The sequence below is a fragment of the Castanea sativa genome, chromosome 8, assembly GCF_040712315.1.
Source record: "Castanea sativa cultivar Marrone di Chiusa Pesio chromosome 8, ASM4071231v1".
Taxonomy (NCBI): domain Eukaryota; kingdom Viridiplantae; phylum Streptophyta; class Magnoliopsida; order Fagales; family Fagaceae; genus Castanea; species Castanea sativa.
This window is the reverse complement of record NC_134020.1, coordinates 20,336,172-20,349,889: the sequence shown is the minus strand read 5'-3', so window position 1 is coordinate 20,349,889 and position 13,718 is coordinate 20,336,172. Positions and strand designations below refer to the sequence as shown.

At 33.3% G+C, this 13,718-nt stretch overlaps 1 protein-coding gene across 1 annotated transcript; it reads left to right on the top strand.

Moving 5' to 3' along the window:
* Window positions 1-2,109: 2,109 nt before the first annotated feature.
* LOC142607046 (SMR domain-containing protein At5g58720) lies at window positions 2,110-10,818 on the top strand. Its single transcript, XM_075778456.1, has 11 exons — window positions 2,110-3,014; window positions 4,290-4,315; window positions 4,456-4,578; window positions 5,511-5,596; window positions 7,094-7,326; window positions 8,262-8,338; window positions 8,442-8,498; window positions 9,193-9,260; window positions 9,362-9,468; window positions 9,584-9,654; window positions 10,399-10,818. The coding sequence occupies exons 1-11, from the start codon at window positions 2,426-2,428 to the stop codon at window positions 10,519-10,521; spliced, it is 1,560 nt and encodes a 519-aa protein (XP_075634571.1). The 5' UTR covers window positions 2,110-2,425; the 3' UTR covers window positions 10,522-10,818.
* The last annotated feature ends 2,900 nt before the right edge of the window (window positions 10,819-13,718 follow it).

The window sequence follows — 13,718 nt, the reverse complement described above, 5'->3', positions numbered from 1 at the left end:
CTTTCATACAAACAGTTCCTTGTATGTAGTGTGGTGGTTGAGCCTATCATTTTTATTATCTAACATCACTAAAACCTAGATTTCAAGCCCACTCTCTACAAATTTCATTGTATTGGGCTTTTTGGGCCTATCCCTTTCTCACTGTGGGAATAGGTGCAAATTGTGACCTTATAGGTTAAAAAGGAGTAATTTAGCATTCCAAAATTTTAGCATTTTTCTTTTATCTTCTTAATTAGGCCTAAATTTTAGGATACTATCTTTATCTCGCTTTTAAAAATTATAACATTTATATAAAAAAACAAATAAATAAAAGGGTCATGTTAATAGATGCGTTTATGTGGCATTAGGTACGAGAGAATCTACATTACTCCTGACATCCAGATTCTTAAGAATGTGATTTCTTGCAATTTGGATGCCTAAGAACGTGGCTATTCCTATTTTTGGTTTCATTGAAAATCTCTTAAGATTTTTAGGAATGTGAGATGATAATGTTTGGTTTATTTCTAGGAATCTTAAATGAATTATCTAATTTTCCCATTCTATCCTTAGATTTGAATGTGAATTACCAAGTCTTTTAAAAAAAATATTCCTCTAAATAAATAATGAAAAACAAGATATAAACTATTAATAATTTGTTAAGCAACACACACACAACAACAAAAGTGAATACCTGGTAATATTGGAGGGTCCCCTTCAAACTTATTTTTTCCCCACACGTGAATCCTAAATGGAATTTTATTAAAGAATATATCAATAGAGTTAACTATCTTGTTTATATTATTTTGGCGGGAAAAGATAAAGATAAGGAAAAAGATATTGATGATTTGTTTTATATTTTATCTTCATTACTTAAATGATAAGGAAAAAAGGGTTAAATTTGTCAATTTATAAAAAATACAATTTCCTTTAAGCTTGAGAATCTGAATATCCACTTATTTTAAAAGGAATCCACATTCCTATTGAGAGGGGTTTAAAGGGGGAATCCAAATTCCCTTAGCATCTGATCCCTTAGCATGATTTGCAACCAAATATGAGAATCTTTAAACATTCCAAGGAATTCTAACATTACCCTATACCAAACGCCACATTAGGGTAATTATTAATAAATTATAATATAAAAATTTTAACACAACTTTTATGGGAAATATAAAAGACTGTCACAACATTTATTGTTTTAACATTTTCCATAAAAAAGAGTATTATTGCACATGTAAAATGTGTCTGATGAGTTTAGTATTACATGATAAGATTTTAAAGAATTTATTTTGAGAGAGTTTTACTTATGAGTCTAGGGGTGACAAAATTGAACACGACTTGTGAACCTGACACGATATGATATGAACTTAACAGGTTATGGGTTGAGGCTAAATGGATTCATGTCATATTCGAGTTGACACTACAAACCCGTTTGATAAACGGGTTGGGTTAGTGTTCAACCTATAGAACCCGTTTGACCCATCTGACTTGTTTAATTAAATGAAATTTTACCAATATATCTTTCAAATCTTAGTTACATAAACTTATTAGTTGTTGTAGTTTATTTTCTTTGACATATTGTAATTGATTATTTATGATATTGAGATATGTTTTAGGTTTGAATGATTATTTGTGATGAGTTATTCATTAGTTCTGAATTTTATATTTAAAATATTTATTTGTTTGTATTTTTATAAATGTTTTTTTTTCATTTTGATAAAATTAGATAAACAAGTCGACACAATTAACCCGTTTCATAAATCGGTCATGTTAAGATTGAAAAATTTTGACCCATTTAATAAACATGTAAGATTAATTTTGGCTCATATAGTCTGATAGTCATAAGCCACCCAATACAAACTTGACACACGAACTGCTACCTAATTATTATTTTTATTATATGGGGTGGGCGGCTAATAAATGATTGAGATGTAAGCATGGCCTACAGATTCCTTTAAAAAGCGTGGCTCAAACAAAACAAATCACCTTCCGAATTCTGATGAAATAAAAAAAAAAAAAAAAACTTTTCTCATCCATCATAAAAAAAAAAAAAACCTTTTTTCAAAGGAAAAAAAATTGCTTAGGTGTGGGTGAAAAAATAAAGTACGTAAGTCATTGAAAAGTAAGATTCTCACTATCATTCATTTCATGCCGTCAAAACATGAATCCTTTTCCTTTTCCTTTTCCCTCTCTCTCTTCATCTCTATCTCTCAACATCTACCCCGCCACCACCGTCCACCACTTTTTCCTGCAAATTCCATATTTCTCCCAAAATCCCTCTTTGTATTTCAGTTTCATCCTTCTCTCTCTCTCCTCTCCAATTTAGGATTTTCAAATTCCAACCGTTCCAATCTCAAATCTCTCAGAATCAGAAACCCTAATTTCTAATTAACAAAAGGAAAAATCAGAATCCTCATCGCGATCGTTGATCTTCCATTCTGATACGCAGATGAAGAACACGAGGAAGAAGAAGAGGAGGCCTCGAGTCTCTAATCCCGTCGCCGGCGACAAAGGCGGCGTTGTTCCGACTGCCCAAGAAGACGAACAGAGTAAGATCGTCAAAGCCTTAGAGGAGACTTTCTCTTTGGCTTCTCTAGACGATGCCGTTTCGGCCCTCCGCCAAGCCAACGGCGATCCCGACAAAGCTGCCGAGATATTATCCATGAGCTCGGGTTACAATGCGGATTACCCGTCCACGACGTCGGGTTCGGGTTCAAGTTCGGGCGCGAGTTCGGGTGCGAGCTCGTCGGGCTCGTCAGAGGGGTTTGTGGAGACCGGGTGCATTCAGAATGTGATGAACGGGAGTGGTGGGTTTAGGGGGACGAAGCAGAAGAGAGTTGTTGCGTCGACGGGGTCGATCTCGACGTTGTTGGGGAAAGATTACGTGATGTCGAGCCTACGGAGAGACTCGAAGAACAAGTCCAAAGGGTTTGGTAACGGTAATGGCGCTGTTGACAAAGAAGAGGCTGAGCAGTTTTTGTGTTCGATGCTTGGAGATGAATGCGAGCTCAGCTTGGCTGTTGTTAGAGATGTTCTCTGTGAGTATCCAGCTATATTCTTTCTTGTTTTGCTTTTGTTCCTCTTTTGTTTATTTGGAAATATTTTTTAAGACTATGTAATTGATTAGTAGGTGCTAAGCATAATATAAATTTGAAGGTCGGTGTGATTGCTTGGATTAAGATGGTTTTTTTGTAAAGTGTTTCTGTGAGCTTTACTAGGTCTAGCTTTTTTTTTTTTGATAATCGCTTTACTAGGTCTAGTTAATTGGGTTTTATTGGTACTTTTTTTTTTTTTCCTAATAGTAGTTTGTTTTGTGGAAGGACCATGGAAGATTGTATTTGGGTGTCGGTTTATTCGGTTATTGTGTAACTGTAAATGTCAATGACAAGAAAACTAAGTTTGGATAATGAAGGTGTTGATGGTGCAGATGGGAATGATATGAAGGATAGGGCTAGAGATGTTTTGATGTATGAGGGCCAATGGGGGAACTTGTAAATTTTAGAAGAGGAAAGACACGAATTGTGGACATGTATGAACAGGACCAATGATGATAAGAATGGAGTTGATGTGATGAAGGCAGGTGTAAGGGGTGCCAGGATGGTCTGAAAGGCACAACTTTTATTGGTTATATGTAAATAGTTTATGTTGCCAATACCATCTATGATGCTACAATGAAAGCTGGTTTTCTTTACTATTTTTTCCTTGATGCTGATATGGAAAAAGGAGTATCTTGAGATTTACAAAAATGCATATGTATGCATGTATCTGTGTACACTTAATAATTTATTTATGATATACTAATTTGGAGGTCGGGCCTTAGTGCGATGCTAAGTGCCTTCCCCTTAAAGCGATAGGTTGCGGGTTGGAGTTCAAAAATCAACCTCTCCAAAAATATTGGGTGTAAGGATGCATACCATGACTTCCAGATTTCACAAACGTGTGACGTGGGAGCTTTGTGCACTGGGTATGATACAACATGACATACTAATGTGGATTTATTGTTAAAATTTATCACCTAGTACTCTCAGTTGCTTATGCCACCATATGCCTATCTTCTTCTTGTGTCCTTTTCTTTTTGAGTGTTTCTCCTTCATGTACCATTTCTTTTCCAGTTTTTCTAGATTTTTATTTGAATTCACTTTTTAGTTATTTATTTATTTTTATTGTTGTCATTATTCCTTTCAATCATGTTTGTGACATTTTGCTTACACCGATCAGTCATGCTTGTGCAAAGAGAGGGATTCTAATCAATGTTGGCTGGTGTAAGTGCTTTCATTTATTTATTGCATGACCTGGAAATTTCCTTTTTGCAGGTCAATGTGGATATGATGTGGAAAAGGTATTTTGAGTATTGTGACTTTGTTTTTGTTTCATTCTTTTCAGATTGATCATTGATGATGAATTTTTTTCCCCAAGATATATTACATTTGATGCTAAAGAAGGTGTAAGTGAAATGCTTTCTGCTTATTTTCTTTCCAGGCCCTAGATGCGTTGATTGAATTATCATCTTCCACCTTTGAGCAGTCTAGGAATGATAGTTACCTCAATAATAGTGTTAACTATAAAGAAGATATCAGATTTCTTATTGAACGCAAAGACAGTGTAAGTTATGTTATTTTATTTTAATCTACCTTTTTTTTCCAAGAGCCTTGTAGCTTAGTGGCATAGCTTGCTCTACTTTATTTGGAGAACCATGGTTGGAATCCCCCCTCCTCCATTGTTGTACCTATCGAATTATAATCTACCTTATTTTAGCTTTCTTGTTGGGTTATTTGTACAAATAATGCATGTGGTCTTGTTATGTTTAATTTTATGAATTTTGTGGTCTAGTCATGGTGTGAGTTTTGGGGTTTATGCTTTTGGGCCTTGTATTTTAACCATTGGTGTGTTTGCAGTTTATAACTGTAAGTCACTATGGAGTGAGCTTGGTATTTGTCTTTGTCATTCCTTGATCAAGCCTTATTAATGTTATGTTCCTAATGGGTGGCCAAGGAATCCATTAGCTTTTCTGTTCTATTGCCTTGCTTCTTCCGGCATCCCATATGTATAGTAATTGCTATCTTTGCCATACTGTGTCTTGGTTTTTCAATGATTTCTGTGTCCGTTCCGTATATTGTCCTAGTTTTTCAAGAATAACTGGGTCGTATTGTATTGTGTCCATGTCCATGCTGCTTAGGTCTTTGTCTGGCACGTGTTCTTGAATTTGGGATATATGGTCAAGCAAAAATGTAGATGGTCAATGGTCACATGTGATTACTAGTGTATTGGGTGGAACTTTCTTCTTGCAACTGAAATCTCATTGTCTCCACCACTGATGTAGCATGTTTCATTCATTGTTTCTTGTATAATTTAATTTATGTAAATATTTAGGTTAACCATTTCCTCTTTAAAAAAAAATAATTTTACTTATAAATTTTTTTTTTAAAATTTTGTAAATATTGGTTCCAAATGATGACAGGAATCTTCAGTGTTGTGAACTTTTTATCATTTGGCTATGTGCTTTATGTCTAGTGATCAAGTTCATTTTGAAACAGATTACTGATAGGGCTTCTGATTGCACTTCTTATTCTTCTGAAAGTGAAGTCCAGGATAGTATATGGTCTGTGGGGTATGGTTGCAGGTAATTCATTCAGATGTTATTTTTGTTGCTTTAGTTGTTGTCATTTTAATTTTATTATTTTCTCAAATTGAAGGCTGCAGTGCGTATCCTGCAGTGAACATGGTATTACGGATTGGGGTGTTGATTTTAAAGTAAAATTATAGAGAAAGTTGTGGGGAGATTTAGCACATACAATATGGCTTGGTCAAGTTATTACAGTGGAAATTTAAACTGAACTAGCCTACATTGTCATACATGTATGCATAGGTTGAAAGGCCAGAAGGTGCAAGCGTTGCTACTGCTTTTGTTTTAAAATGCATATTAATAGGGAAAATAGAAGAAATGATCTAATCAGATGTCATTATTTGCAACATGTGAGCCAATGAGCTCTAGCTCTACCAAGGTAGTCAAAGGTGAAAGATGACCCTAAGGCACCAAGGCCTTGTATCGCCCGAGGCATGAGGTGACAAAATGGAACTAGCCTGAATAAAGCAAGGCACCAAATTCTAAATATATTTTTTATACGTATAGAACTTCAATCATATGTACCTAGTGTATTGAAATATTATAGTGAAGCGTTTTAAATGTGTTGCATGAAGAAATTAGGTCTATCAAATGATTTAAAAATAGGGTTAACATGGTTTAGGCTCTATTAGTTATTTTAACAATAGGTTTTACCACAAGCTTCTACCATATGTAAGACCCTCTATTGCATGTGTAAATTTTTACCAATACAAGGGATGTAATGTATGTGAGATTAAATAAAATGTCATTAACTGCATTTTGATGATGAGCTTTTTGGCCTTCCGAATGGCCTCTGCTCAGCTAGAACTGTGATGCTTGCCCTGGGGCCACTTCCAGCTTAAAAGTCTGAACATGTGTCTCACTGCAATTAGCCATAATTGTACAATTTGTGAAAAAAGGATAAGTAAAACTAGCAAGTTGTTTCAGATTTCTTGAACATCGAAGGGGCAATTCTTTGTGTTTTATAAAGGCTTAGGAGCTGTTGACCAGTTAAATTTATATATACTAAGCAGATTAAGAAATTGTCTTAAACAATGTAAGAATTTTATTTTTATATCTAACCACAACGTGATCTTTGATATTTGAAATTTATGTCACCAGAGTTTCAGCTTTGGGTGTGTTTCACCTGAGCAGCAGCATGATTTGAGGTTCAATTCGAAAACTCTTAGTGCCCTGCAAAATTGTGCATGTATAATATAATCATATTTACTTGTTAATCTATGTGTTCAAATTTTATTTCATGTAACATCTACTAGTTTATGATACTTCTTGAGATACCAAATTGTTTATTCATTTATGAAATGATTTGAATACATATTTTTTTTTAATAAGAAATCATTTGAATACATATTTATGTCTCTGCAGAAAAACATTGTTATCTGCTTTTGTGGTCCCTTTAATATGGATCAAATTGTCAATTACCAATTCCTCTGCTTTGAGAATATTGGTATTTGGAATCTGATTCTCCGAGCTTATTTTTTTTCTTCATTTTAGGAATTATGCAAAGGTTCTTGCTAATCCTGAAGCTAAAACTCCAACTAGCCCAACAATTACTGAGTCAGAGCTCCCTCAGAAGGTTTTGGAATCTTTGTTTAATGTCTCCAAGAGTCCTGAATATGAGCCAAGCACAATGAATTGGAGGAATGTAGTAAAGAAACTGCAGTCGTTGGGGCCTGGGCTTGATGTTTATCCTTCTGGTGTGGCAGAACCACAGCAGAATAATTGTGGTATTCATAATTATTTTCATAATGCTTTATTGCACTTGCTAGTGTCTCTATATTAATAATTTTCAGAAACTGTATTTCTGCTGTGGTTCTATAGCTATTTTACAATTTAACATTCTATCAGTAGAAGTGATTTTGTAGGAAATATCTTAATAGGCTCTGATCTTCATAATGTTGTACGTTTGGGATTTTGTGTTATATCTTTATAATTTATTCTTTTGGGAACTGTCAGTTATTAGCCTGCTGCTTTTATGGAGAATCCCCCCTCCCAAAAAGAAGGAAACAAAAAAGGAAAAAAAATAAAAGAAAAGAAATATTTCAGTTTCTACAATCAACTGTTCTGAATAAAGGACTTCTAAGTGGTGATAATTTTCCAAATCCGTGTACAGTTGGTTGCTTTCATATTTTGTCTTTTGCTATACATATTGGATTATGATTGCTGCAGACTTTAGCATGTAACTTGTTCAACGCACATTTTCTAGGTTGTGTGTGCATCTTACTAACTGAACAAGGGAAGTGAGAGCATTAGATAGTGTTGATTTTAATGGCTTTAAAAACTTGTCTAAGCCAATGTGCTTGGTGTGCTTGACCACCCTCCTTCCCAATTTTTTTTTTGGTTTAGTGTGATTAGCTACTTCATGTTTTCTGCATGATGCCCACTCAAATGCAACATGTACAGACATCCACACAAAAAGGGAGGGGTGTGGGGGTAGGGAAATTAATATTAGTATTTTAGACCCTCTTATGAAATACTTGATAGTTGTTTGGGAGGTTAAATTACTTCTCTCTGGTCAGAATCTGCAATCATTACTTTTTATAGAGTTTTTCAAAAGGTTTTTCTTCAATACATCCATAGTAATAATACATTTGTGTAATAAATTGGTAATTGTTATCAATGATATCAATTTCTTTACATTTGAGTTTTCCTTGGATTGTAGTCAAAGGAGAGGAATATCACATGTTCAGAACATCTGCTAAGCAACATTGGGATTCGATGAGGTCTTGCTATCAGAAAGTAAGTTTGTTTTAACTTTCTATGTGGGTTAGGGTATTTTTATGACACAAGCTCTAGTTTATTATAGACTTGAAAAGAATCTGATTAGGAAGCTCCTCTGCAGGCTGCAGTGGCATTTTCAAAGGGAGAGCGGGAGTATGCAGCCTATCTTTCTGACCAGGTTTGCTATGCTTCAGCAAATAACATTGTAAATTTAGTGTATTTATTTTTGTGTTTGCCCACTCTTTTACATCTTGTATCTGTTTAGTTTTCTTTGATGTACTTCCAACCCTGCATATTTCATAAGTCTTTGGTAAGAAAGAATGCACAGCTCAAAAGTGTGTTTGGCAAGCCCAAAAAAGATTGGCCCTCCGTTTCTAGAGATTACTTTCAGGAAAGCTCATCCAAACACAGTAGTTCCTTTTTGAATGCTCTCTCTTGATTCCAGTTGAGCTCAAGTTTGTTACATCTGGGGTCATTTGGAAGCCTAATAGTTTTAAGAAGCAGTCCATTTGTTGCTATATCACATATTATTGTGGGACTTGGGCAAAAGGTTTCGGTTTGTCATGGCCATAATTTTTTTCCTCTTTTGATTTATGGATCAACCTGACTTTTTATGTTGCATTTTTTCTTGAGGATGTTCTGGTATAAAGTGTTGACCACCTCAAACTTGAATGATTTTTATGATAACATGAATTTCAGAATTTTATTTATTTATTTTTTTTATAAATTTTTTGGTATGGTTTTTCCTTTGTATACATCCTGTGTTCTGTGGTTGCGCACCTTATGCTTTTAAAAAAAAAAAAAAAAATTTAATAATGAAATCATTACTTATATATATAAAAAATGTAATAAGATATGCTGCATTTTACTAGGGCAAGGTTCAAACAAAATTGGCTCGAGAGGCAGATGAAAGGGCAAGCCATGATATATTTAAAGCTAGGTTGGTACATTGCCTAAAAGATTGATGCAAAAACTGTCTGTCCACTATACTTCTACCTCTGGTGTTCTATATTCCACTAAGCTATTGCCTCCAATCTGCAGAAACAGGGGCATTGAAAATGTGATAACAATTGATTTACACGGGCAACATGTCAAACAAGCAATGCAGCTAGTAAAAGTTCACCTCCTACTTGGAACATATGTGCCCTGTAAGTGCCTGCTGGGCCCCCCATATTTCTTCTGTTTCTCTTCTTTATTTCAGGGAAAAAAAAAATTGCCCTCTCTGGTGTTTTATTTTTATTATTATTTTTTGGTTTATTCCAGCGGTTCAAACTCTCAGGGTTATCACAGGATGTGGGTCACATGGATTAGGGAAGTCAAAGGTTAAACAATCGGTATGGTTTTCCAAAGCATCTGACTTCAATCTATTTCTGTTTTACCCTCGAAACTAGTAACAACAAAAAAGTATGGGGTAAGATTTTCTGTATGGTGGCTGTATACTGGACCTTTGATGTTTAGTTGGATGGCAGCAAAACGACCAAATTGGATTTTTTGGATAATTATATGCAAAGATGATATCAGTCTTTCAATCTTGGTACAGTGGCACAAATACTATTGTTAGCATAACTTTTGGAGCTAAAATGATGCTACCTAATATTTTGACATAAATGTATGTAGTTTTCAGCCAATCCCAGCAGGCATAAGCACTTGCTCAAAACTTTGAGTAAACCTCGAGAGAGCTTAAAATAATGTCATGTGGCTATCTACAAGTGTGCCAAACTCCTATTTTCATTCATTTAGATTAGATTGATTAAGAATTAATAGAGTTTTTCCCTTTTTATATATTAGATCAAGTAAGAATTCATTGAATTCACCCTTTCCCTTTTTGCTTGACGCGCGGCAAGGGAAGAGTAATGTCAATTTCACCTGACCTCTTCTTTTTTTTCCCCATTATTTTGTTTATGGACATTTGTTTATCAAGTGTACAGTATATTAAAGGTAAAAAACAGAGTGATCCTTCTGCAGGCGGTTTAGTTTTAATGTCTTAATTAATCTTTTTCACAACTAGCCATTAGAATCTTTAGAGAGAAACAAACTTGAGGGTTTGTAGTTATAATTTTTATCTTATGTGGATGCAGGTTAGCAAACTTCTGCAACGGGAAGGTATAGAATGGAGCGAGGAGAACCAGGGAGTGTTGCTAATCAAGCTCAATGGATGTAGAGAGCTTAGCTTTCTAAATTCTGAAAGTGATACCGAGTAGATTTACCCAACTTAGTTCTTTACTACTCACCACAGTTTTTTTCGATTTGTTGTCAAAAGCTTGTTGTCTGACTAGAGACCTTGTATGTAGTGTTCATGCATAGGCTCCAGTTGTTTATATTGATGTAGAAGCTTTTTCTTTTATAGGTAGGTGGAAAGAGAAAGTTAGACCACTTAATTGTAAATTAAGTTATGGCTTAAGCTGCTGTCTTTGCGTTGAATCTGTATTAACCAGCAGAATAGTGTATCTGACTCGATTGTCTATAATGACATGAAACATGACCATGATTACTTTAAATGCTGACTGTTGATCGATTAGTTTCTTGTGGCACTTCAATTGCGTTGTTACTTTGTTTTTATTTATTTTTTAATTTTAAATTCATGCTGGCATTTGCCCCCTGCGTTTAATTTGATATGAATCATAAAAACATTAAAATGGTCTGGGCCTATAATTCGCCATGAGAATTAGTTGTAGCCTAGTCAAACTCCTGGCTGTCCTACATTTAATTATCCTTGGAAATATGGCAATGTTTGTGCTTAAATGGTCAATGCAACTAGGTGTTTTGAATTCAATCGGAAAATTGTATTCCGCTGAAGGTATTGTACATTGTATGTAAATTTTATCATTTTATATTCCACTTAAGGTATTGTACATTGTACTTAAGTTTTATCATTTTTTGGGCAGTTGGTCAATATTTGTTTAACCGCTCTACCCATTATCAGCCTAACAAGTATTAGGTTTCATGACATGAAACATGTTGTCAACTAATGGAACTAGCAAACTCAATTGTAAGGTTGCGGGTTAGTTGTACTGGATTTTTTAAATGTGTGATGTCTGAGCGTATGATGAGTTTTACATCCGGGTTTGGCTAGATAGATCTTCAATTTGTAACTGATTTTGGAGGAACACCAATTGCATCTTAAATAGTCCTAGGGTGTAAGTGCAAATGTGACAGCCCGAGGGATCAAGTTTTACGAGCCAATATACACTTTAGTCACAATATTCAATTTGAGAATTTTCCAAGCATTGTAAATTTGAAAACATTACTGTGACATGTGAATCTATTACCATCAACTTTTGCTGTTGTGTTAACTAGTCGCTAACCCGTGCTATGCATGAGAATCTACCTATTTGTGAAGTAAACTAAAATAATCTTATAAAATCTTAAATTGATTAAGAAACTACACTATTACATGATTTGCTCTTGTATAACTTCAATTTGTGTTACAATTTGATGAAGAAGCCTCGATTCGACATGGTTGATCGCCTGTGTCTCCATCTGTGTGTGTATTGGGAGAATAAGTTGATTATATGTCAGATAGTTTCAAATATTGTAAAAAAAAACTCAAAAATTCAGATATTAAAACTTTTGAAAGACCAAAAAATAGAAGAAAATAACATAAGAAGAATACCTCTACTCGGCTATAAAAAAAAAAAAAAAAAATTGGGGTTTGCATTGCTTTTATAGTGTTCATGATTAACCTTGCAAATTTGGAGATAAATTATCAACGTTTGAGTTTGAGTTTAAATTGGACTTGTTAAAGAGATAGAGTTTCACTCATTGTTAAGTTTGGATTAAACAAAAATAATTTTGTTTAAAAAAATGATAATGATGAGTTTGAGTTTAAATTGGACATGTTAAGGAGATAGAGTTTCACTCATTGTTAAGTTTGGACTGAATAAAAATAATTTTATTTAAATAAAATGATAATTTTATTTAAATATTGTGTTGACATGGAAAATTGTGAAAACTTCAAGGCTTTAGTTATATATATATATATATATATATATATATATATATATATATATATATATATCACATAATTCATAATTAATACCCATCATATGGTTGTTTTGCTCTATTATTCTCTTCTTCTACCTACAACCTTACAAGTACGTATTTGTTTACTCTACTTTTTTTTTTTCCATCAAATTGAATATATTTTGTGTATTTGTTTAAGTTGATTTCCTTAAGTTTAATCTAATTTAGAGAATTGTTATGGATTGTCAATTTATTTTTTTTATAATGTTAGTTTGATTGTTAAGAAAATATATAAGAAATTGAGCTTTCATGTCTAATTAACTAAAAAATTAATTTTTGAGTCCAGACACAATAAAACAACAAAATATATAGTCAATATTTTTTTTTTTTTCAAGGGTTTTCTTTTCTTCTTGGAAAATGGAGCAAATATTTAGGATTTTCTATGCTTTTATTTTCCTTTTCGTGTTTTGTGTATATAGATGTTGAATGTTTTTTAATTGATTATATTTATATTTTTGTTTTTTTAGTCTACTTTTTTTTTTTTTTTTAATCTCAAGAAGCAACCATTATTAGGAGCATTTGAGTTTTCATATATAGAAATCATATTTCTTTTGCTTTTAGCTAAATGCTATTTTTTATTTTATTATTTTACCAGAATGGATAGACAAAATTAAAGATATAATCTCTTTAGATGAAATCGACATTGAAAAAGACGATTAGAATATTAGAGTAAGAGTCACAAGAATGTGGAAAGTACTCAATATTAAAACAAATAATGAACTTATGAGTGTTGATTTGGTGCTGCTTGATGAGAAGGTAAGTTTTGGAATAAAATAATGAAATTAATTTTAGGTCTTCAAATACAATTGAATTTTATTTTCAAAAAAAAAAAAAAAAAGTCTAATGCATCTAGAACTCTATTATTGCTAGAATTAATTTGAAACTAGAAAAGCAAGTTATCTATTTCTATTTAGAAAAAGAACGGAGGCTTTTGCACTAGAAATAGAAATCTATTTGGCGTAAGAGCAAGGAGCACATTGCTTTTTCAAGCAGTCAAATCAACGAATCAATTGGGCCTCTTGGACACATGATACAGAACATCTTTCATGGCTTGCCATGGTTTCAATCTTAGAAAACAATCAGGTGGCACATGAACTTGCATAACTTCAGTCATCTATTATATGTATTTTGTTGCAATTTTTTCATTGCCTTTTGTACTCTGCCTAATCTTTTGATTTTTGTGCATATATTGTTGATTTTTTTTTTCCCTTGGTCACTTCTTTTATACTCCTTATATGGATCCCATGCAAGCATGCATAAAATTAAAGTTTAATTTTGTGGTTAGAAGTTTTAGATTTATTTTCTTTATGTGGTGCTCATTACAGGAATTTTTATTTTTATTTTTATTTTTTAAAATTCCAGCCATTACATCAGT